The following is a 25,854-nucleotide window of genomic DNA, read 5'->3' as shown; positions in this document are numbered from 1 at the left end:
CCCTCTCAGCAGAGAAACTCCCTGCAACACAAAGTCCCACTTCAGATTGAGATCCCCTGTCGGTGCAATAATAGGGTGAAAAGACACCCCTGCACGGTGCATTAGTACCCCTTCGTGCTGCCGCAACTGGCTAGCAAAATAATTTATTTTGAAATTCAAAGGAATATTTCAATGAAGGCTGCCAAAAAACTATCCCGAGAGCCTCCTCCCCTATCTGTCCATTTCAGATCCTTTTTTACATCGACAAGTGAAGTGATTGCACGCCCCCGTTCCCGTTCCTCCCCCTGTTCCCGTTCCCGTTCCTCCCCCTGTTCCCGTTCCTTCCCCCATTTCTCCCCCTGTTCCCGTTCCTTCCCCCGTTCCTCCCCCTGTTCCCGTTCCTCCCCCTGTTCCTGTTCCTCCCCCGTTCCCATTTCTTTCCGTGTTCTTGTTCCTCCACCATTCCCGTTCCTTCTCCCATTCCCATTTCTTCCTGTTCCCGCTCCTCCCCCATTCCCGTTTCCCCCCCTGCCCTCCTCCGGGACAGTACCCATTCCTCCTCCATGTGCCCGTGTTCTCAAATTACTCGGTGCAGGAGGAGAGGGGAAAAGCTTAAGGGTTGAGGAGGGGCAAGAAATCTGAAATGACAGCACATGGCCACCAACATTTAATGGACCATCTTATCACTGGAGAATAAATGGCGGTAGCAATTTTGTGCGTCAGTTTTTGGTTAGAATAGTTTTTCCTTTCACTGTCTAGATGGCAGTGTTATGTCTGTGAAAGAGTTGTGTGCTGAAGACCATGTCCTTGTCTGCTATCCACTCCCAGTTATACCCCGAATTCCCAGTGTTGGTGAAGATGGTGCCCCGGAGGATGTTGTAGTTATCGTGAATAATCCCACCTCGTTGGTGTGTGAGGCTGTGGCCTATCCGAGCCCAACCATCACCTGGCTCAAGGACGGGATACCCTTCAAGGCTTCCAGGAATATCCATTTGTTACCAGGTACTTCCTGCCAAGATGGTTCAATTTGTGCCGTCCAAGCTCTTGTTCTTCGGCCGTTCTCTGTATTTGTAGAGCCATTGACGTAATGGGGCCAATTTTGTGAAATGGAGGCTCCACACATCAGGAACCTGTGGACATGATTTGCCACGATTGTCCATCTGGAAGGAGGATGGTAGGGAGCGGGTCTGCGATTTCCTGCTGTGCACTCACAGCTGGTGAGGCATCCTGCCAGAAACACACTCGGCAAATTAGACCTAACAATTCACACCAGTGAAAGTGAAAAAAAAACAAATCTACTTCAGTGCAGCCAAACCTATATGTGTCCACCGCAGCTCTGACTCATTGGGTGGCAGAAGGTCGTGGGTTCAAGTCCGACCCCAGAGATTTGAGCACAAAAATCTAGGCTGACACTCCGGTGCAGTGCTGAGGGAGTGCTGCACTGTCGGAGGTGCCGTCTTTCAGGTGAGACGTTAAACCGAGGCCCCGTCTGCTCTCTCAGGTGGAGGTAAAAGATCCCACGGCCACTATTTCGAAGAAGAGCAGGGGAGTTATCCCCGCTGTCCTGGCCAATATTTATCCCTCAATCAACATCACAAAAAACAGATGATCTGACCAGTATCTTATTGCTGTTTGTGGGTCCTTAATTTGCACAAATTGGCTGCTGCGTTTCCTACATTGCAGATATTGACTGCACCTAAAAAAAAAAAGTACTTCATTTGCCGTAAAGCGCTTTGGCATGTCCTGAGGTAGTGAAAAATGCAAGTTCTTTCTTTCTTTACCAGTTCCAAGTTTAATGCACATTCAGCCTGGAATCCCAATGGACTAAACCCATTGGCATTCATTCCAACTGTTTAGAATCCCAGTGGATCAAACCCTTTGCATTCAACACCATTACAACAAATGTTTGGCTTTATCTGAAACAGTAGAAAACATAGGAAATACAAAGCAGGCCAGCCAACAACTGTAAAGAGAAAAAAACAGGTTATAAAGTTTTGGGTGTGTACCCTTCATCAGAACTGAAACTGAGATCTAACAGGAATTTTAATATGGTTGGAAAAAGGTGTGAAGCCATACCTGCAGCTGGGAAAGCACCAGGAGGTATTGGGGGGGAGGGGGCCTTCTTCTGTGGCCACACCATTCCTCCCACCACTTAAGTCTCACAAGAACTTGCCTCAATGAGCGCCTTTTCACACAACCCCTCCCCATTAGACCCAAGAAGCCCCTTGCCCGGTCATTGAGTTACACAGTGTCAGCTGTGGCTCAGTGGGCAGCACTCTCTCCTCTGAGTCAGAGGTTGTGGGTTCAAGTCCCACTCCAGAGACTTCAGCACAAAAAGCTAGGCTGACACTCCAGTGCAGTGCTGAGGGAGTGCTGCACTGTCGGAGGTGCCAGCTTTCGGATGAGACGTTAAATTGAAGCTCTGTCTGCTCTCTCAGGTGGACGTAAAAGATCCCATGGCACTATTTTGAAAAAGAGCAGGGGAGTTATCCCTGGTGTCCTGGCCAATATTTATCCTTCAACCAACATAGCAATGGTCATTATCACATTGCTGTTTCTGGGAGCTTGCTGTGCGCAAATTGGCTGCCGTGTTTCCCATATTACAACAATGACTACACTTCAAAAGTACTTCATTGGCTGTAAAGCGCTTTGAGACGTCTGGTGGTCGTGAAAGGCGCTGTATAAAGGTAAGTCTTTCTTTTTTACTGAGCAGATGTACAGAATTGTATCACTTTCTCTGAACAATGAAGACAAGAATGTTTTTAGATTGCTGATGGTTAATTGGAGGAAACGGTAGTGGAGATTTTCCCAGCAATGCAGCTAGGGCCACTGGATCACCTGGGTATCGGGAAATTGGGCAGTTCGGAAAGAAAGGGAAAACCGCCAGATTTTCAAATATTCGCGGTGCTCAGGCAATTCAGTACAGGCCGCTGGCCCAGGAAATCGCCCGTGGAATGTCTTTTAGTTGTGTTTGTTGCAACAGGCTAGGAGCGGTTACAGCGCCACCTGTGGATCAAGCCAGAATAACAGGAGTTTGTGTCATCTTGCTTTTTAGAGGGACCACTTGTGGAAGAAATGAGGACAGTGGGTATTAACATTATGGTTACTGGTACAGCGTTACCCATACAGAAAGAACTCGCATTTATATAGCGCCTTTCACGACCTCAGAACGAACCAAAGCGCTTCGCAATCAATGAAGTACTTTTGAAGTGTAGTCACTGTTGGGAAATGTGGCAGCCAATTTAATTTGAATGAAGTGGGGATGTGATGGTGTTACCAACCCGAGGATTTCACGTATCTACTTTATTCGGCAACACTATACCCTTACGTTTTCAGGAGGTCGGGGGCTACAGATTCTGAACGTACAGGAGGAAGACGCTGGGCGCTACAGCTGTGTTGTGACGAATATAGCTGGGGAAGCTGTGAAGGATTACGAGCTGAAAGTCTTCAGTAAGTGCCTTCTATGCTAACAACACAAAACCCTCTGATTCAGATACAGGACAAAGTGACGCACAAATACTTGAAGCATCCAAAAGGGAAACTGGGTCAAGTTGTGGTTGAGCAGGAACTGAGGGGTGTGTGAATAAAAGGGGACGAACCAGCAGAGGTGGACGATAAGAGGTAGATAGGCTTTGCTTAGTTCAGCCTACTTGTGCTCTCATCTTCACACTATAAAAAGAAAGCCAGGCCCATATACAGTTATGTCCTTGTTACTTTTTCTTCAATTTTAATCGCCATTTTAAAAATAATAATTCATATCCCATTATGAAATGCACCACTCCCAGATCACGGCTTCTCTCAAGTCTTTGCTCTCCCCAGTCTGTAACGCTATCAGAAATGGGCACTGTTGATTTGATTTTTCACCCCTCTCTGGAGGTTTTTCTTGCCTGTAGTCTGAATCAGATGACCCAAGATCAGGGGCTCGCTAGTAAGGGTAAGGCTCCCCTTTGTGTAATCCCCCTCATTCAAGATGGCCGACAGATGACCTGCTACCAGCCCTCTGCCACTGCTGATGTGATACAGCTACTAGGAGGTGTGAAGGAGCAGCTGGAGATCTCTTGATTTTTCGTTCCCTTCCTGTGGATGGACACCTGGCTTAGACGTCGGGTTGCCAACTCTGGTTGGCCATATCCCTGGAGGTTTCACGGAAAGAATCCGTTCGGCCCAACCAGTCTGTGTTGGTGTTTGTCCTTCACATGAGCAGTACTGCTAATCCCATGTGCCCACCTTGTTCCCATATCCATCCATTCCCCTTTCCTTCAACCATTTGTCTAACCCATTCTTAAATGTTGACATAGACTGTACTTCAGTCTCTAATTCCCATAGTCCATATCCCTGCAGGTTTCACCACATAACCTCCTGCCTCCAACTGCCCTGCCCCCACACTCCCGCCGTTGGTCGCCAGACATATCCATTCTCCTGGGGCGGCACCTTCCTGCGCCAATCGGAAATTGAATAGACTCGCCATTAAACGATTGGATGATTCATCACCGTCAGCCAACAGCCTAAGTTCCCCACGTCCAATATTTTTATAAGTATTAAACAAAAATGTTCAAAGAAAAAAAATAATGTTTTACTGGCCCTCTGATTTTTCTCCTGGGTTGTTCGCGGCAGCGCCCTGGTGGAGGTAAGTCTTTAATTCCTGGAGATTCCCAGGACAATCCCAGGGAGTTTGCAACCCTACTTAGACATGCCTTAGAATGGGAACTCAGCGAGCCAGGAGCAGATAGTACCAGCCAGATAACCAAAAAAAAACCCAAAATCTTATCTTTGGTTCAATACCTATAACGCTCAACAAGGTAGCTAACTTTTTTTAAAAATTCTTTCACATCAGTTCCTCCACTGATTGTAAAGGATGATCAGACAGCGGGAGGTTTCCGTGCGATTCAGGTGAAGACCAAGGTGAACACCACACTGACGCTGATGTGCGAGTCGTGGGCGGCACCGGCTCCCGCTCTCCGTTGGTATAAGGATGGCCAGGTAACAGTAATGAGTCGCCATAACTGGAGAAATCTTATCCGTGTTTGGTATTCATTTTCTTCTCTCGCTAGTTTTTATCCCTTACGGTGAGCAACAAAAAGTTACCTGTGAAGAACCAGCCTTACTTACCAAAATCCCTGTATTAATCATCGAGTAAGACTTGCAACAGAATCCTCTCGAGCCCGGCTCCAAGAGCTTGTGAACTCTTCGAGGGCAGCGGGTGCACTGGTGTAGATCTTGCAAGATTTCTGCAACCTGTGTGTAAGCTTTGCTCCCATTGAGCATATCTATGAAGGATGATATGGCAGCCAGGAGTTGTACATTCTCCATAGTTGCTCATGCCCAGGGTTCAATTGGGTGTGATCAACTGTGAAGTACTGTATGTACAATATGATTGACGTAAGAAAACTACTAAGCACTTGGTTTGAGTATAAAACAAGGCTTTAATCAACTGTTTCACAACCATGAGTTCTAGTTACATCACTAGTTCCTGGTTACAAAAATGTCCTGAGCAAGCTGGGCCCACGCCCGGGTATTTATACTTTCCTTGGACGGTGCCACCAACTGGCCGCCCAGTGTTATCTCATGAGTCATTTCTACATGAATGGTAAGATTAATGACAATGTGCATATCTGTGTGTGGGGGGTGGCGGGGGATGGTGTTTGAAATAGAAATAATTAGCTCATTCTGTGGATACTTTCTATTTTTTTTAATTCTGTGGTAAACCTTTGTGTTCACCAGATGAGGGTGTTAGTGTTGGGGAATGGAATATTTCCCAGTTTCAAGCACCCAGTTACAGCATTAATCACTTCCACTTCGGTCTAACATGGGCCAGACACATAGGAAAGCTGCCTCTACTCTGCCCCAACAACGTGCCTCAGCCCCAAACTCAAAAGAGTGCCCTCTGCAGCACCAGTTTGAGATTCCACATCCCACACCAACCATCCTCGTCGCCTCCCTGACTGAGATTGCCAATTACTAGATTCGAGTACAGGAGCAAGGACCACACCTTGAGTACTGTGTGCAGTTTTGGTCGCCTTATCTGAGGAAGGATGTTCTTGCCATGGAGGGAGTGCAGCGAAGATTCACCAGGCTGATACCTGGGATGGCAGGAATGACGTATGAGGAGAGATTGAGTCGATTGGGCTTATATTCGCTGGAGTTTAGAAGAATGAGAGGGGATCTCATTGAAACTTATAAAATTCTAACAGGACTAGACAGATTAGATGCAGGAAGGATGTTCCCGATGGCGGGGAAGTCCAGAACCAGGGGTCACAGTCTAAGGATAAGGGGTAAGCCATTTAGGACAGGGATGAGGAGGAATTTCTTCACCCAGAGAGTGGTGAACCTGTGGAATTCTCTACCACAGAAGGCAGTTGAGGCCAATTCATTAAATATATTCAAGAAGGAGTTAGATATATTTCTTAAGGCTAAAGGGATCAAGGGATATGGAGAGAAGGCAGGGACAGGATACTGAATTTGGATGATCAGCCATGATCTCATTAAATGGCGGAGCAGGCTCGAGGGGCCGAATGGCCTACTCCTGCTCCTATCTTCTATGTTTCTATGTTACAGTAAACTCTTGTTTAAACGGCGCTTAATCATCCGGAATTCTTTAATAACCGGCAAAATTCAGGAGTAGGTTTTGAGGCTTCCGCCCCAGAAGGAACGGGGCAGTAGTGTCCCGAAAATGGTGGGGAATGACTTACCACTTGTTCCCGCCGTCGCTGTGGGCGCTGCAATCTTCCCCGCACAGTATCAGCTGGCCGTCCAGCCAAAGAGGAACCCAAAGGGAAGTTTGACTGTATATTTGTGGGGCCAGAATAAGCAGGTTCTGCTCCTTCGGCTTTTACAAAACCAGCTTGGGCCATTGCCACTCCATGTCCCACCTCCCCTCCTGAGTTCGGAACACCCCCACAGAATTACCACCTTCTGGCCTGAGGTCGGCCGATATATAAATTGCCTCGGTAGATATACCTCTCCGTTATCCGGAATTTTTAATCAACCGGCACCATCCCGGTCCCGTAGGTGCCAGATACGAAAGAGTTTACTGTATTCCCCAAATAAAGTGCTGCGTACCCGTGTCCACAGGGAATGGGGCTGAACGCGAGACTGTCCGCACTCATTTCCCAAATGATCCTGGCAGGCGGTGGCGAGAAGAGGCTCTCATCCCATCGTATGCCAGCATGTTCTGTTGAAATAAAACAAAGATCGTTAAAGCCCAAGGAACAGAACATCTGGGTTCAATCAAGGATCAAGGCTTCTGAGCCCACTGGGAATCTGAACCAGTGACTGGCCCCTAGTAAATCCCTCTGGCCCAGGCAGGAGAAACTAATGCTCTCACTGTATCTTTTACACGCAGTGCTTGTTGGAGGCGGCTTGTAAAAAGTCAACTGTAGGAAGCTTCCTCCATGTGGCAGCACAACACATGTTAGCGTTGGCATTCGCTTGTCCAGTCCCATTGTAATTTGGCAAATGTCTTAGTCTTGATCCAGGGGCCCATTGTTAAATTTGGGCCTTTCCTTTATATGCAGAAGTGTAGAAAGTACAAGACGGCGCAAATATAACTAGTCCTACTTCCATGTAGATATGGGAATAGAGCATGTCCCTAGAACCACATAGAAATTATAACACGGAAAGAATCCGTTTGGCCCAACCAGTCCGTGTTGGTGCTTGTCCTTCACATGAGCAGTACTGCTAATCCCATGGGCCCACCCTGTTCCCATATCCATCCATTCCCCTTTCCTTCAACCATCTGTCTAACCCATTCTTAAATGTTGACATAGACTCTACTTCAATCTCTAATTCCCATAGTGCATTCCACAGTCTCACATCGCTCTGTATAAAAGTTTCCGCTGCTCTCTGTCCAAATTTTCTTACTTTTAGTCTTACATTTATGTCCCCTTGTTCTCGACCCCCCTCAACCACTGGAAATGGCCTGTTTCTATCTACTCTGTCCCGTCCCTTCATAACTTTAAGTCCCTCGCTCAAATTGCCCCTTAATCTCCTCTGTTCTAATGAAAACAGCAGAAATTTTTCAAGTCTTTGGTTGTATTTGTAGCTCTTCATGCCAGGTGGAATCTTCATGAATCTGCATGGTACCCTTGCTATTGTCTCAACATCGTTCCCCTAGTGTGGAGCCAGTAACTGCACACACTGCTCCAATTGTGGTCTCACCAAGGTTTTATATAGATTCACCATTACATCTCAACCTTATATTCTATACCTCTTGCCAAAAACCCAGTATTCAAGTAGCTTCTTTTATGACCTTATCCACTGGAAGTGCTACTTTTAATGTCTTGTGAATCTGAACCCCCAAATCTCTCTGCTGTCCCCCATCACCCTGCTCTCCCCATTCAAAATATCTCCAGTGATTACATTTCAGAAGTGCTTCATTGGCTGTTAAGTGCTTTGAGACATCTTGAGGTTGTGAGAGGCGCTATATAAATGCCAACTCATTGCTTAAATATTACATTTTTAAACCAAATTGTACCCCCTCACATGTACCGACTTGAATTCCATTTGCCACTTGTTTTGCCCATTTCTACCATCTTATCAACATTCCCTTGCAGCTTGCTCTGGGCCTCAATGAATTGCTGTGCCTCCTATTTTAGTATCTGCAGATTTGGACCCCACTCCCTCTCGTCTAAAGTCAAATCATTCCACGTGGTTCTCCTGATCTCTTGCCGAAACATTGACAGAAACCCGGAAAAACGGTTTTCAGCCGTTTATGCGTCGTTCCAGGGGTTCCGCGGATGTTACTGCAGTTGTCCAGGAGAACTATATCCATCCCCCATCCCCCGTCGAACTTCCAGGCATACGTGCATGTAAGCACCAACAACTGTATGAAGGTAAATGTAGGAAGTCACACAACACCAGGTTATAGTCCAACAGCTTTATTTGAAATCACAAGTTTTCGGAGCGCTGCTGACGAAGGAGCAGCGCTCCGAAAACTTGTGATTTCAAATAAAGCTGTTGGACTATAACCTGGTGTTGTGTGACTTCCTACATTTGTCCACCCCAGTCCAACACCGGCATCTCCACATCATGTATGAAGGTAGGCAGAAGGTAAATTCACCGATCCCCGTACTCCATGGGGTAGCTGCACTCAGAGAGACCTTGGGTCAGGGATCTTGGGCTGCTCTGTTGTAAAACTCTATTCCAGTCCATGTTGCCCTCCACTGTGTCTCCCCACTCCAAGCGCAGAATCAGTGAATTTACCCAAGAGATCCAGCCATGCAGAGGAAGGTAACGGAGCACATAGATCAGAAGGTCACTTTGTAGCCATTAAACTGCAACCATTCCCTCTCATTCCAGCTGTTGGCAGAAACTGAGCATCTGCAGATTCTTGATGAAGGACATGTTCTCCAAATCAAACACACGAGGGTGTCGGACACAGGCCGTTACACCTGTGTGGCCACAAACGTTGCAGGGGAAGATGAGAAGGATTTTCATGTCAACATTCAAGGTCAGTAATCATTCTAATGATAACAGCTAGTGTGAATACTGTCAGGTTTCCTTGGAGTCGTTTGTGCTGTGCCAATTTGCTGCTTCTCAGTACAGTTCCAGTTTGCCTGTACCCTTATGCACAGTTCCATTTTCCCTGTATCCTTATGCACACTTCCAGTTTGCCTGTACCCTTAAGCACAGCCCCAGTTTGCCTGTACCCTTAAGCACAGTCCCAGTTTGCCTGTACCCTTAAGCACAGTCCCAGTTTGCCTGTACCGTTAGGCACAGTCCCAGTTTGCCTGTACCCTTAAGCACAGTCCCAGTTTGCCTGTACCCTTAAGCACGGTCCCAGTTTGCCTGTACCCTTAAGCACAGTCCCAGTTTGCCTGTACCCTTAAGCACAGTCCCAGTTTGCCTGTACCCTTAAGCACAGTCCCAGTTTGCCTGTACCCTTAAGCACAGTCCCAGTTTGCCTGTACCCTTAAGCACAGTCCCAGTTTGCCTGTACCCTTAAGCACAGTCCCAGTTTGCCTGTACCCTTAAGCACAGTCCCAGTTTTCCTGTACCCTTAAGCACAGTCCCAGTTTGCCTGTACCTCTGTGTACAGTTTCAGGTTTGATACAGGAAGCCATATGGCTTGGACTGTGTTCCAAGTAAGTAATGCATCAAAGGGATTCCGAACATGCCATAAACTATGAGAACAAGGCTCAAGCAGTTTACCCATGTCATCTGAACCCCAGGATGGGACACTGCTGCCTGGCAAGTGTGTTTGCATCTCAAATCACCAAAGGCACACATTCCCAATCTTAGCCATGTCACTCTTAGGGAGGGTGTAGAACAGAGGGCAACTGCTGCCCTACAGGAATCTTTAGGAACTGGAAAAGGCCATTTGGCCCAACAAGTCAGTTCTTTTTTGATTGATCTCAATCCCACCTACCTGTCTTCTTGCCCTATCCCTCAATCATTTCTCTTTCCAGTGACCCATCTGGTTGCCTCTTGAACCCATTAAACTCTCTGGATTCCGCGGTTTCCCTGGTCATTTATCCCACGCACGAATTACCCTTGGGATGATGATCTGACTTTCCTCCTTAATACTAACTTCTAACTTACGTTTGAGCAATTTGCCAAGATCAGTTTCGCCAATCCCCTACGTAAACTTGAAGACTTTAATTATCACCTGAAAGTCACCTCTTCCTCAAGAACACAAGACCAACCTCCTTAAGCTTTCTGCAGAACTTACATCCCTGAAACTAGAGTCATCATACCTGCTCCTCTATGTACCCTCTCAAGGATACTGTAGTAGTATTCTGGTATCAGAGGTGGCTCTGTGGCAGCACCCTCACCTCTGAGTTAGAAGGTCGTGGGTTCAAGTTCCACTCCAGAGACTTGAGCACAAAATCTAGGCTGACACTCCCAGTGCAGCATTGAGGGAGCGCTGCATTGTCGAGGACATGCCGTCTTTGGATGAGGCCCCATCTGTCCTCTTGGGTGCATTATTTTGAAGAAAGGGCAGGGGAGTTTTCCCGGTGCCCTGGCCAATATTTATCCCTCAACCAACATCCACAACAAGGTCCCACACAGCAATGAGATAATGAGCAGATAATCTGATTTAATCTACTAATGATCTCACTGCTGTTTGTGGGAGCTTGCTGTGCGCAAATTGGCTGCCGGGTTTCATACATTACAACAGTGACGTACACTTAAAAAAGTACTTCACTTGCTGTAAAGTGCTTTGGGACGTCCTGAAGTTGCGAAAGGCAAGTTTTTTCTTACTTCTTTTGATTAGGTGAGTGGAACTGTATACGATACTTTAGATTGATTATGTTATAATCCTTTTCCTCCCGGCACACACGGCAGTGCCTCCAATCTTCCAGAAGCTGTATGGTGTGAACGCTGCCTGGGAGGTGGTCTCCCGGGAGGATGAAGTCGAGGAGATAGTGGAGCATCGGGAAGTGATTGTGAATAACCCAGTTTCTCTTTACTGCGAGACGAATGCCATACCACCACCCCAGCTCTCCTGGTACAAGGATGGGAAAGCTCTCTCTGCCACAGATGATGTCCTGGTTCTACCAGGTAGGTTCTAGGCCTCTTTTAGTGAGGTTCCCTTGTGCACTTTGGTAGACTGTCTCCATTTTACAGAGCGAAAACCACATGCCATTTTGCATTACAGTGCGATTCCATTTCGTATGTACGTAAATAACATAGTTGCAACACAAAAATTGTTATTGTACATTCTGGGTGTAAACATTGCCCCAAACATTCGAAAGCACTTCAGCAGGGTGGCAAAGCCCCTTTAAGAAGCTACGGTCTGGTACATAATTTGAGTGGAGCTGGGTTAAAATTTAAAGCACTGTCCCTTCACTGCTAGGAGCTTGTTTGAAATCTAAAATAAAAACAGAAAATGCTGGAGATACTCAGCAGGTCAGGGCAGCATCTGTGAAGAGAGAAACAGAGTTAACGTTTCAGGTCGATGACCTTTCGTTGGAACTTGAAATCTAGCTCAGGCTGATCGGATAAATCCCTCCGCTTTCTACTGGCTGCAAGAAGCCCAAATGAAATAAGTTTGGAAAGTTTCAATGAAGTTCCTAGTGGGAGTGGGTTAACACCGCAAAAGTTCGGGACTAAAGGGAAGATTTTCTGCTCCAGTGGTCCCTGTGCTTGTTGGGAAATTGTGTCCCTCCTGCGCAAAATGGATGGGAATTTCACGGTCTGTGGCTCGGGAATTTCCTGGGAGTGCCAAAGGGAACATCTCCCCTTAACTTTCAGTCCGGGAGCCCACAGGGACAGGAGGTGCGGGCAGTGGCACACTGATGCAGTATGGGGGCGTTCTTCTGTAATTAGGGTTAAGGCATCTCATTGGGGTGAGCAGAGGGGGTTTTATTCTGTGCCTAACCCGTATTATACATTGACCTGGAATTGCTCGACACTGACACTCGGAACAAAAAGTTGGGCAAATGTTCGATTTCATGCTGTTTGACAAAAATTGAATTTTTGTCTCGTTAAGTTTTAAGCCTATGTCATTGCAAAACTTTATTAAAAATGATGGATATCACCTGCCGTGCTGAAATCTGAAATGGCTCCTTGGACGCGCTGACTTCTGCTGGGCAGCCAGGAGAACCCAATTGCTTCCACGCTCATCAATTGTCGTATTGCAGTTTCATCTCCGTGAAATATTGAGAGGCTGCGTTATCGTCAGCTGGTGAAATAGACGAGCTCGTAGGCAGCAAAACTGCGGGTGGGGGAATACACGCTCATCCTATTGTGTATTAAGCTGTTAAGACTATTAAAGTTCAGTTTATCTTCCTCCTTCAGAGGAATTGAATGCATAAAACCAGGGAACCATTGAGTCTTCAGCAGTTCTACATGGATCTCCTGGGCTGCACACACACACACGCAAGAGCTCCGTAAGCATGTGGCTTATGCATTAGGACAAGAGACTGACTCATTTCAGGAGTTTAACAGAAGGAGCTGGGAGAATAAGGGGCTCTTTAAACCGTCATTCCGGATTGTAAATTCTTATTTGTGCTGTACAAACTATGTCTTTGGTATTGTAAATTATTCATTTGTAGGCATTTTACCTTGTATCAGTCCAAACCTGAGTGTGATCATTTCCGCCTTCTGGATTGGATTGACAGGACATGTAGTGAGGATCCTACATGAATTCCAATGCACAGAGTTACTGCGAAACAGGATACTAGTTAGCCTTGGGCTATGCAACTTAAGGCTCCCTCGGGGCAAGTGTCGCTCAAGGGGAACCTGATACAACTGCTGAAGGAATAATGGTGTTTTTAAAAAGCCCGAATCCTAACAACAACATTGATGGGAATTATAAAAAAGAGTTATAAAGAGAGACTGTCTTTCTTGCAAGGTGGAAGAATAACAGGAAAAAGCACATAAAGCTAGGCTGACACTCCAGTGCAGTGCTGAGGGAGTGCTGCACTGTCGGAGGTGCCGTCTTTCGGATGAGACGTTAAACCAAACCAAACCAAACTGCTCTCTCAGGTGGATGTTAAAGATCCCACGGCCACTATTTCGAAGAAGAGCAGGGGAGTTATCCCCGGTGTCCTGGGGCCAATATTTATCCCTCAATCAACATCACTAAAACAGATTATTTGGTCATTATCACATTGCTGTTTGTGGGAGCTTGCTGTGCGCAAATTGGCTGCTGCGTTTCCCATATTACAACAGAGACTACACTTCAAAAGTACTTCATTGGCCGTAAAGGGCTTCGAGACATCCAGTGGTCGTGAAAGGCGCTATATAAATGCAAGTCTTACTTTCTTTTCATCATCTGCAAGAGTCATCACGGTCTTGACGCATCACAATGACGTGATGTGCGTTTTGCATTAGGATGTCCCGCTGTTCACCGACCATCAGAGAGCTCTACTGGTAAATGCACTGGGCCCCAGTGTCGGCCATGCAGGCCTGGAAGGCCAAAGGTTCGCTCTGTACTGAGTTAGCTAATCTCGGGTCCAGCATTAGGGGGGAGGATCGGAGTTGAACTTAGTGACCCTGCCATCAGCGAGGCAAAAAATCAGCCAGGGTTCTCGGTCCGGATCGCTACACGGTGGTTCCTGCTGGAATGTGCGGGGGCAGAATGTTGGGAGCGAATAGGATTGGGCTGCACCACGGTCGAATAGCCTGCTGACACTCACCGTCTAGCCTCACACACGATGAAGGGTCATTTTAGCACCTGTGGCACCATAACCACAGCATAGGTCAGCACCGTCAAGCAAGGAGGGTCGAAAATTAGGGTTAAATGAGGTTTGCCTAACACTTTTAAAAAGGTAACTGTTGAATGGATCCTGCAACGTGGAATCAGAAGTGAGAATGGCCAATGAGGAGCTCCTATTGGCAGAGTACAATGGATAGTCAGTGTGAACGGCAGCAGAAGACCCAGGCTTCGCTTGATTTCGATATCCAGTCGAGTTTCTAGGCCAAATACTGGATTTACCAAGGGGGAGAAACATTAGTCGGAAATGTTAACACAATAATTGATCTTCAACATTTTGTCCTTGGCAAAGCTGAGCTTGTGAAACCTAAGACTCCAGAAGCTTGTGAGGAGCCACTAGGAGTTCTCCCTCCCCCCCCACCCCCAACCCTTCTTCAGGAAGATCGTTCCCACAGTTCCTTCTTTGTCATTAATGATATATTCTTTGAAAAGAACTTCTCAAATAAAGTTAACCAAAATGTGAACTTTGACCCCTTAACAGGAAGCCATATCCTGCAGATCCCCAGGGTGCGGGCTGGCGATGCCGGGAGATATACGTGCCAAGCGGTCAATGAGGTTGGAGAGGACCAACTCCACTATGAGCTTGTGGTCCTGAGTGAGTAACCAAACGGCAAGGGTTGGGAGATGCTGAAGGACATTGTCCTTGTAAACCTGTGGTTGAATTGAGTGAGGACTGTTGTTTGTGCAGATGTTTGAGTGGAGCCTCCAGGTGTATCGCCTTAGACTACTATCGCTGTGACATAAATCGTGCTATTCATGTAGAAAGGACTTATGAAATACTAGCTGGGGGAGCTCGGCTTTGCCAGGGCTGTTTTGGGCCGGGCGGTTTAAATCGAGTCCCAGGCTTTGGGGCCTCTCTGTGTCCCTCTGTGAATCTGCTGCCGGGCAACATTTTAAATCGAGTCCCAGGCTTTTGGGCCCTGTCTCTGTGTCCCTCTCTCAATCTGCTGCCGGGCAACATTTCTACCTTTTAATACCTTGAAAGATGAAAGTGAAAGTACTTATAAAATGTTTTTGGTAAATCTTATGTTATTTTTAAAAGAGATACTAACTTTTTCGAAGCTGGATTAGCAGATTTTGAGCTGGAAGTAAATGGGGTTTTTAGCTTGAGGCAATGGCTGCCAGATCCCTGAGATGAAAACGATTAGTCCCGCCCACAGACGCAGCGATTGGCCAACCATCAGGCAACTGAACTGTAGGATTGGTCAATCGTGACGGCACAGGATTGGTCGACCTTGACGTCAGTCAATCAATGCTAATTAGCAGATAATGAGTTTAATTTTGAAGGTTTTTCGCATAACGCGCGAACAATTTTAGTCCGACCGAAAAGTAAATATGCTTATGACGGTTCTGGAATCGTAAGCTTTCTTTTGATGTAACACACGTGTAGGTACGCTCCATAACTTTCGAGTTTATTCAATACAGACAGACGGAATGACAGACGGAAGTATCCTTTTGTAGCGGTTAAAGTAGATCGCCACTAAATAAGAGAGTTTGACTTCGATGAACTATTAACAAGTTGTTTATTTACAGGAACAGACTAATTACATCAGGTAAGATGGCAGGTAAGATGGCTGACTGTAGGAGCACCGTGGTATAGGTCTTGTCCCAGCGGGGACTCCACGAGGAAAGAGTTCGCAGTCCTGTGGAGAGCGTGATGACGTCATCACGCTCTGCTGTGTGTTCCCGCGCTTTGGGCGTCACGTGACCGCGTCGTGATGTCAGCACGTTCGCGTGCGCTTAGGCGGTCCCGTGACCTGCGCCGTTGCTTCGGTGCATCTCCCCGGTATGGAGGCTGGCCGTTGAGGCCGAGGTCGCGAAGCCAGGCTGTGCCGGTGCTTGCCGCGGGAGCGGGAGATCGCGTCGCTCCCGTCGGCTGGCCGATGCGGCCGAAGTTGCGGTAGGCCGGGCTGTGCCGGCGGCCGTCTTGGAAGACCGAGTCGGGCCGGCGGCCGGCGCGCATGTGTCACATGATGCATGACAGCGCGTTAGGTCGCCTCTTAAAGGGGCAACGGCCCAACAGGTAAGTTAAAGGGGCAACAGCCCCAACAGGTAAGTTATTATTATACATACATAAGTAAGTTAAGTACATACAGTTAGGTAAGTTAAAGGGAATTATGTGTCTCAATGTAAGGGACAACCAGTGGTACCGCCACATAGGCCCCCCCAGAATTCGCTTTAACGAAAGTCCAAGGATGAGATGGTCTGACGAGCTGGTGGTCACGGCGGTCGTGCTGTCTCGACTTGGTAGGCGAGGTATGAAGATGCTGCTCGTGAGCGGATCCTTACACGCGTCGTGGCGAATAAAACGTATCCGCCAGGCGAAGGACCGTGGAGACGTGCGAAACAGCAGGCCTTGTCAGAGTGACGGGCAGGTTGGGCGGACGCGGGCGATGTCTCCGTTGGCTGGTGAGCGAAACCTTCAGGAGGCTGGAACGCACGGAACGGTGCGTGCCATAGTGCTACGACGTGAACACAACGGAGGGTGAAGAGTTGCTGCGTTGATCAGTGATCGGTGAGGCTAGCAACTTTCACGTGGCTGATCGCGGCCGCAGGATGCCCGTTGGACCCGTCCTCGATGTGTGCAGCTTCAGTCGACGTTTGCGTTTGTTAAAGGGAAAACTGGAGAAAGGGCGGCAACGGTCCAGGTTGTTGTTGCTTTCAGGAGGGGTTAACTCTGCCTGGAGGGCGGCAACACTTGTAACTGTTGTAAATTTAGGAGAAAACAGCCGGGAGGGCGGCATGCTTTTTGTTCACGCCGAATCGTGTAGTAGGTAACACAACCAGCAGGCTGAAGGGCTGGTGCGTCGTTGGCGGAGAAGGAGTCATCGGTGTTCACGAGGGATGGGTTCTCGTGGTTCGCGAGGGATGGGTCCTCGTGCGCGAGGAGTGCGTCCTCGTGTTTTGCGGGGGTGAGTCCTCGTGGTATCCCCACGGGGCGCGCTCCGATCTTGTGGGCCCGAACATGCTGTACCCCGCGCTTGGAGAGATGTATACTTGCTGTTGCTTTGGATGTAGAGGCGGACGATCCGTGTGGCGGTAGAAGAGTCGAATACGGAGACCGTGAGCACGTGCGTGGTCTGTGCCGCATCGATGTTCTCGGCGAACAGGGCTTCTACCTGCATAAAGCACGAGGGAGACCGTGGCTCCCTGGATTGCGGTAGCGACAGCAGAACGGCTGATGCTTCCATAGCGTGCTTCGTTTGTGAAAGACGTTCACAAACCCACCAATTGTAGCGCTGGTGGATGAAGGTTGCCGTTGGTCGTGCTCTACCTTTGTGAAATCGTTCGTGAAAAACGGGCTCACCTCCAAGCTGCGCTTCCGTTGCGAAGACGTTCGCAAGGACGGGGTCGCTTTTGGTGGAATCGGTGTTAGGCGGTTGCTGTTCCGTGGTTGTTTGTCGGTTGTGCGTTGGTCGTCTTGAGTGAAGATGAGGTTCAGGCGCGCGTTGCTACCGTGAAAATCGTTCACGGATACGGGTTCACCAATTGTAGCGTTGGAATTGATGAGCTCCCGTACTCACGTCGTGGGGTCACCAATGTAGCGGTTAAAGTAGATCGCCACTAAATAAGAGAGTTTGACTTTGTGGTAAACCACTTTTATCGTTCACTATCGTTACACTATGGTTATCACTGTTTATATCGTTACACTATGGTTATCACGGTTTACACTGTTGTGTCACTACACAAGGTCACCTCTTGTCACGCTGTTATACCTGGGCTGACCACAGCTGACTCCGCCCATGGCTCCGCCTGCTTGCCCAGGTATAAAGGTGGTCGACTGGCTGGTATTCCTCCTTGTTGGACCCGATCGCCCACGAGGGTGGGCTCTGTTATTTAGCCAATAAAAACCTATAGTTACTATCTTAACTCGTCGCTTTTCATTGGAGGAATTGATAGGTATATCAATTTTATTGGCTAAATTTTGAAATGAGTGGATCGGAGCAGCAAAACGACCAGCCAAACGGCCAGCTACAACAGCCACAGCAGCCGGCCTGGCTGCGAGCCCTCCGACCGCCGTACCTGGATCTAAACCCACAGGCAGCGAACTCAGCCCTCGACTTCAAACACTGGCTGAGCTGTTTCGAATCCTACCTGGGAGAATCCGGCGTGCCTCCGGGATCCAAACTAAGAGTTCTGACCGCCCAAGTGAGCCCTAAAGTATTTGCATTCATCCAGGACCTTACTACATACGAGGACGCCCTCAACCTGCTGAAAGAGCAGTACCGGAGCCCGGTAAACTCTATGTATGCCAGACATCTCCTAAGATCCCGCTCGCAACAGCCAGGAGAGTCTGTAGATTAATTTTTACGGGCGCTACAAACACTCGGCAGGGACTGTGACTTTAAAGCTGTAACGGCTGCAGAAAATACTGAAGGGAATATCCGCGATGCCTTCGTGAAAGGCCTTCGGTCCGACTACTCACGGCAAAGACTGCTCGAATCAAAGGACCTCGACCTGAATACAACTGCAGCCCTCGCTCGCTCTCTGGAAGTGGCCCATCGGGACCTCGAGGCGTACTCCAGGTACTGTGCTGCGCGACCCTGGGACTCCGGCCCGACCCCGGCCGCAATACCCCTCGCACCGCCGCCTCTGGGACCTACCTCAGCGTCGGCATCCCAGAACCGATCGGGACCGCCACCCCCAGTACCGGCTGCGACATCGGAGCCCCGCGATCGGGCCGCCGGCTGCTTCTTCTGTGGCCAGGCGAAACACCCGAGGACGCGCTGCCCTGCAAGAAACGCGACTTGCTCTGATTGCCACAAGAAAGGCCACTTCGCGAAGGCCTGCAGGGGGAGAGCCACAGACGCCAGCAGTGCCTCATGCGAGTTGTGGGGGCGGTCATCTTTCATCAAGGCCACAGATGCCAGTATCCCCTCGTGTGAGTCGTGGGGGCGGCCATCTTTGATCAAGGCCACCGACGCCAGCAATGCCTCATGTGAATTGTGGGGGCGGCCATCTTCTCCGCCATTTTATTCAACGTCGTGGGCGCCGCCATTTTGCCCACCACACTCGACCGCCACCTTGTCTCCAGACCCGACCACCGCCTCACCCGCAGACTACAGCAGCTCGCTCAGCCATACACTAGCCTCCGTCACACTGGACCAAGCTCGCCCGCATCACCTGTCCAAGTCCATGATGGACATCAAAGTAAACGGCCACGCCACGACCTGCCTGTTCGACAGCGGAAGCACGGAGAGTTTCATCCATCCAGACACGGTGAGCCACTACTCCCTCACTGTCCGGCCAATGCGCAACCGGATCTCGATGGCGTCGAGGTCCCATTCTGCAGACATCAGCGGCTACTGTGCTGTGACCCTGTCGGTTAGGGGCACGGAGTATAAAAATTTTAAACTCCTCGTCCTGCCCCAACTCTGCGCTGCCGTCCTACTAGGGCTGGACTTCCAATCCCACCTTCAAAGTGTCACTTTGGCATACGGTGGACCCCTCCCTCCACTCACAGTCGACAACCAGCAGCCTTTAAACCGCCCACCGCGTACCACCTGCGGCCTATCCACCCTCAAGGTCCCGCCCCCCTCCCTGTTCGCTAACCTCACCCGCGACTGTAAACCCGTCGCCACCAAGAGCAGGCGGTACAGCGCCGGGGACAGAGCTTTTATTAGCTCTGAGGTGCAGCGTCTCCTGAAGGAGGGCATCATCGAGAGGAGCAACAGCCCCTGGCGTGCCCAGGTCGTAGTCGTTAAGACCGGCAATAAAAACCGCCTGGTCATCAACTACAGCCAAACCATAAACCGGTACACCCAGCTGGACGCATACCCCCTTCCCCGCATATCTGATATGGTCAATCAGATTGCACAGTACCGGGTATTCTCCACCATCGACCTTAAGTCGGCCTATCACCAACTCCCTATCCTCCCAGAGGACCGCCAGTATACCGCCTTCGAGGCGAATGGCCGCCTCTACCACTTCCTTAGGGTTCCCTTCGGCGTCACCAACGGGGTTTCGGTCTTCCAAAGGGAGATGGACCGGATGGTTGACCAGAACGGGCTGCAGGCCACATTCCCTTATCTAGATAACATCACCATCTGCGGCCGCGACCGGCAGGACCGCGATGTTAATCTGGAGAAATTCCTCCGTACGGCCGAACGGCTGAACCTCACTTACAATAAGGAGAAATGCGTGTTTAACACCTCGCGTCTCGCCATCCTCGGCTGCGTAGTAGAGAACGGAGTCATCGGCCCCGACCCCGAAAGAATGCGCCCCCTCATGGAGCTTCCCCTCCCCCACTGTCCAAAGGCGCTGAAGAGAACCCTGGGGCTCTTCGCCTACTATGCCCAATGGGTGCCGAATTATGCGGACAAAGCCAGACCCCTCATGAAGTCAACCTCCTTCCCCCTGACGGCAGAAGCGTGCGCAGCCTTCTCCCTCATAAAGGGAGACATTGCTAAGGCCACAATGCACGCGGTGGATGAGTCCATCCCTTTCCAAGTGGAGAGCGATGCATCCGACTTCGCCCTAGCAGCTACCCTTAACCAGGCGGGGAGACCTGTGGCCTTCTTCTCAAGGACCCTCCAGGGCCCTGAGATCCGACACTCTTCGGTCGAGAAGGAGGCCCAGGCGATCGTGGAGGCAGTAAGACGCTGGAGGCATTACCTGGCAGGCAAACGATTTACCCTCCTCACCGACCAGCATTCGGTCGCTTTTATGTTTAATAACAAGCTGAGGGGCAAAATCAAGAACGACAAGATCTTGAGGTGGAGAATCGAGCTCTCCACCTATGATTATGATATCTTGTACCGGCCGGGTAAACTGAACGAACCCCCAGATGCTCTATCACGAAGTACATGCGCCAACGCGCAAATTGATAGACTGCAGACCCTCCACAACGACCTCTGCCACCCCGGGGTCACCAGACTTTACCACTTCATTAAGGCCCGCAACCTGCCCTACTCCATCGAGGAGGTCAGGACCATGATCAGGAACTGCCAAACCTGTGCCGAATGCAAACCGCATTTCTTTAGGCCGGACAGAGCAAGCCTGATCAAGGCCACCCGCCCCTTCGAGCACTTGAGCATCGATTTTAAGGGGCCCCTCCCGTCCTCTGACCGTAATGTGTACTTCCTCAACATCATTGATGAGTACTCCCGTTTCCCCTTTGCCTTCCCCTGCCCAGACATGACCAGTACCACGGTCATCAAATGCCTGAACGACCTCTTTGCCTTGTTCGGGTTCCCGAACTATATACATAGCGACCGGGGCTCATCCTTCATGAGCGAGGAACTTCGCCAGTTCCTACTAGCGAGAGGCATTGCTGCAAGCAGGACCACCAGCTACAACCCCCGAGGGAACGGCCAGGTGGAAAGAGAGAACGCGACTGTCTGGAAGGCCGTTCTCTTAGCCTTAAAGTCTAAGGGCCTGCCAACCTCTCGCTGGCAGGAAGTCCTCCCGGCAGCGCTGCATTCCATCCGGTCACTGCTTTGCACGGCCATTAACGCCACCCCCCATGAACGAATGTTTGTTTTCCCCAGGAAGTCGACTACGGGAACCTCGCTACCAACATGGCTGACTTCTCCGGGGCCCGTCTTGCTGCGAAAGCACGTGAGGGCCCATAAAACGGACCCCCTGGTCGAGAGGGTGGACCTCCTGCACGCCAACCCCCAGTACGCCTATGTGGCATACCCAGACGGGCGGGAGGACACAGTCTCCTTACGAGACCTTGCACCCTCGGGCACCCCTGAGACACCACCATTACCCCCCACCCCCCCAAATCCAGCCCAGGTAGACGGCATGCCGGAACCCCACGAGCCTTCGCCGACCACGCAGACACCAGCATTAACATCGGATACTGCATCACCGCCGCCGCTGCTGCGCCGATCAGAAAGACTTACGAGGCCTCCGGACAGACTGACATACCCGAACTGGTAGTACACTTCACCCCGCCGGACTCAAATCTAAAGAAGGGGTGAATGTGGTAAACCACTTTTATCGTTCACTATCGTTACACTATGGTTATCACTGTTTATATCGTTACACTATGGTTATCACTGTTTACACTGTTGTGTCACTACACAAGTTCACCTCTTGTCACGCTGTTGTACCTGGGCTGACCACAGCTGACTCCGCCCATGGCTCCGCCTGCTTGCCCAGGTATAAAGGTGGTCGACTGGCTGGTATTCCTCCTTGTTGGACCCGATCGCCCACGAGGGTGGGCTCTGTTATTTAGCCAATAAAAACCTATAGTTACTATCTTAACTCGTCGCTTTTCATTGGAGGAATTGATAGGTATATCAGACTTCGACGAACTATTAACAAGTTGTTTATTTACAGGAACAGACTAATTACATCAGGTAAGATGGCAGGTAAGATGGCTGACTGTAGGAGCACCGTGGTATAGGTCTTGTCCCAGCGGGGACTCCACGAGGAATGAGTTCGCAGTCCTGTGGAGAGCGTGATGACGTCATCACGCTCTGCTGTGTGTTCCCGCGCTTTGGGCGTCACGTGACCGCGTCGTGATGTCAGCACGTTCGCGTGCGCTTAGGCGGTCCCGTGACCTGCGCCGTTGCTTCGGTGCATCTCCCCGGTACGGAGGCTGGCTGCTGAGGCCGAGGTCGCGAAGCCAGGCTGTGCCAGTGCTTGCCGCGGGAGCGGGAGATCGCGTCGCTCCCGTCGGCTGGCCGATGCGGCCGAAGTTGCGGTAGGCCGGGCTGTGCCGGCGGCCGTCTTGGAAGACCGAGTCGGGCCGGCGGCCGGCGCGCATGTGTCACGTGATGCATGACGTCAGCGCGTTAGGTCACCTCTTAAAGGGGCAACGGCCCAACAGGTAAGTTAAAGGGGCAACAGCCCCAACAGGTAAGTTATTATACATACATAAGTAAGTTAAGTACATACAGTTAGGTAAGTTAAAGGGAATTATGTGTCTCAATGTAAGGGACAACCAGTGGTACCGCCACACTTTTATATATATATATAGATACTGGGTGGCCTGCTGGTGGCGCTGTCCAGGGAGAGTATAAATACTCAGGCACGGGCCCAGCTTACTCAGGGACATTTTGTAAACAGGAACTAGTGAAGGATAACTAGACTTCCATGTTGTGAAACAGTCGATTAAAGCCTTGTTTAATACTCTGACCAAGTGCCTAGTAGTTTTCTTACGTCACGCTGCACTTGAGAACTTAAGCAGGCGGCCATGGCCATTCCGTGCTCTGTCTCTCTTCCAGTCACTTACCCTCCCTCGAGGATGAAGGGCTGCGCTCGAGCTGATGTGTATTTCCAGCGTGTTCTGTTTCCACTTCAGATTTCCAGTTTGTTTCTTTTCACTTCACGCCTTCTGGTCAGAGGCTGGGTCTGATGACTGCCGACTGGCTGGGATTTCCAGATGTTGAGCTGCGTAACACGGCTCGATGTTATTAAACTCAGCGGGACAGGGAGCAAGTAAATGGGTCAGCGAGAGAATGTCTTGCTGCAAGCTGGGCGGAGAGGCGGGATATTGCAGGCTGTGGATCGACTGATTTGTGTAAAACTTTTTTAAAAAAGGGGCCGGAGAATCCGTCATCCCAGGCTGCTTTTCAGCACACAGACCATAAAAATAAACACAAATGTTACGTCATAAAACATCTCAAAATTTCAGGAATTGGCTCATTGCAGTGATATTAGCATTAAACTATTAAACTAAACACATCTTGGAATAAAATGCTTACACTCGCTCCATCAGCCCTTGCTTCTTTGTTGCCTATTCCCCATTCTATATTATATTGTTTTTCTTTTTCTTGTTAATGTAATTTATTCTAATTTGAACCTTTGTTCCCTGTTTTTCAAATTTAAAGTGATTTATTTCCCCCCTCTCTTTTCTTTCCGCAGTTCCCACTGTCTAGTTACAGCATTAAAAATACTTGACTGGCTAATGTCCAGCCCCACAAGCTTAGTTTTTTCAGCCAATCAAATGCTGACGGTCTAAAGGTCTAGCGGCCAAGTTAATTTTAACTGCGGGGGTGGGTTTTTTTTTTCCGCGTATCAAAACTGGTCAGGACTCTGCTTGATGAGTAAGTTTGTTAGCAGTTGCCAAAGTAAGCTTATGTTTGGCACTCTGAGGGTTAAACCGTCAGGGCAAACACCGGGCGGGGCAACTTCTGAATAATTCCCGAAAGGGGGGACCGAGGAGCGGCGCTCCCGGGGGATCAACGTCTGTGAAGTTCATTGGTTCTTTTTATGGTATCTGTTTCCTCATGTTGCTGTCACCTGGGTCGGTCCTGATCGCAGGACATCCATAGGCTTTTCCCTCCTCTGGGTATCTGATGCATTTTGTACATACTAAGGGCAGAGAAGTAACGGGAGAAGCAACAGATCTGGGAAGTGTTGCAAGCTTTAACAGGACACCCTTGGTCTTCATATCCCTGGCCTGTCGGTTTCACTGTTTAATAACTCAAATCAACTACCCCACCCCGCGCCCAACTTTTACATAAGGAACATAAGATGTAGGAGCAGGAGTAGGTCATTTGGCCCCCTCGAGCCTGCTCCGCCATTCAATAAGATCATGGCTGATCTGATCTTGGCCACAACTCCGCTTCCCTGCCTGCTCCCCATAACCCTCGACTCCCTTACCGTTCAAAAATCTGTCTTATCTGTTTATTGAGATACCAAAGTGAAGGACAAGGGCCTAAAGAAAGATTGGAAAAGGTAAGAGAGGTCAATCAAAAAATGTAACCATTAGTTTGGGTTTTGAAAGCCTTTTGGATTGACAAGATTGTGGGAGGACAGAGAGATACCAAGTTTAAAAAAAAATTACCAGAGTCATTGGGGGCAATTTTAAGCTGACTCGCCTGACGGGATTATCGCTGGATTTACACCCAGCCGGATTTTACTCTCCATTGAACTCGATGGGTGGGGTTCCACCTGATCCCCCCCCCCCCCCAGGCGACTTAGGTCAAAATTGCCCCCATTGAGTGGGTACTGAGCATCTGTAGCGTTTAGCCGTTGGGAGTGCTTATGGGTTAGTTGCACCCCATCAGGGCACTCGCTGCACAACGCTGAGGCTCCCCTTTAAGAAGCAGGACGGTTCTCTTTTTGAACACTTTCAGAATTTGGAAAGGAGCCACGTTGAACGAGCTCCAACTACCAGTAAGCGCAGCCACAGAGAGAGCATGTCTGCTGACCCCCCCCCAAAAAATTGAAGACACATCTGTAAAATCACACTGGCGGGAGACCAAAATCCATAAACCTAAACAGGTGGGAAAATACCACTTAGTCATCACCAAATACAATAATTATAGCACTAGGTATGTCGGGAGCGACTGGGAGTGCGCACAGGAAGGTGTCTGTGTTTCCTGAATTGTTGCCCAGAGTGTTTCTATCTCATTTTCACATGTCGCAACTTAATTTTTAACTCAATGGCCCAGAAATTCGGGTCGGAGGCTTCCCGCGGGTGCAAGCTGCACTTACCTAGTGCGCCGGCCGTTGTGCTGTGGGCCTGCGTGGGATTCTGATCCTGGGCCTCCTCCAGCTGCCGGCGCACAGTGCTTGCGTATCCCAGGGGCGCAGTTAGTTCGAAGCATCTCCTGGGATCACGTGGGCCATGGAGAGCCAATCGTAGCAGGGAATCTCCATTCATAAATTTGACAGGAAGACCTGTCAAATCTATGAATAGAGATTGGCCCCAAAAGCTAACTAAAACTTCAAATAAATTTTTCTTTAAATCACATTTTTAAAATAACTATAAATTACATAAAATAACTATTTTAAACAATAATTTAAATTTT

The 25,854-nt window shown here is 49.3% G+C and overlaps 1 protein-coding gene across 1 annotated transcript in view; it reads left to right on the top strand.

Moving 5' to 3' along the window:
- Window positions 1-25,854, top strand: part of LOC147101676 (hemicentin-1-like) — a 395,279-nt gene that overhangs the window by 236,052 nt on the left and 133,373 nt on the right. Inside the window, exons 49-54 of the mRNA XM_085965457.1 lie at window positions 808-981; window positions 3,316-3,429; window positions 4,814-4,959; window positions 9,277-9,427; window positions 11,266-11,481; window positions 14,622-14,735. Of these exons, the coding sequence (XP_085821583.1) occupies window positions 808-981; window positions 3,316-3,429; window positions 4,814-4,959; window positions 9,277-9,427; window positions 11,266-11,481; window positions 14,622-14,735 (915 nt within the window). The remainder of the gene's footprint in view (window positions 1-807; window positions 982-3,315; window positions 3,430-4,813; window positions 4,960-9,276; window positions 9,428-11,265; window positions 11,482-14,621; window positions 14,736-25,854) is intronic.

The sequence above is a fragment of the Somniosus microcephalus genome, chromosome 23 (assembly GCF_052327205.1).
Source record: "Somniosus microcephalus isolate GS21.2 chromosome 23, FLI_Smic_1.0, whole genome shotgun sequence".
Classification (NCBI taxonomy): domain Eukaryota; kingdom Metazoa; phylum Chordata; class Chondrichthyes; order Squaliformes; family Somniosidae; genus Somniosus; species Somniosus microcephalus.
The sequence above is the reverse complement of the archived record's forward strand: the minus strand, read 5'-3'. Positions and strand labels throughout refer to the sequence as shown.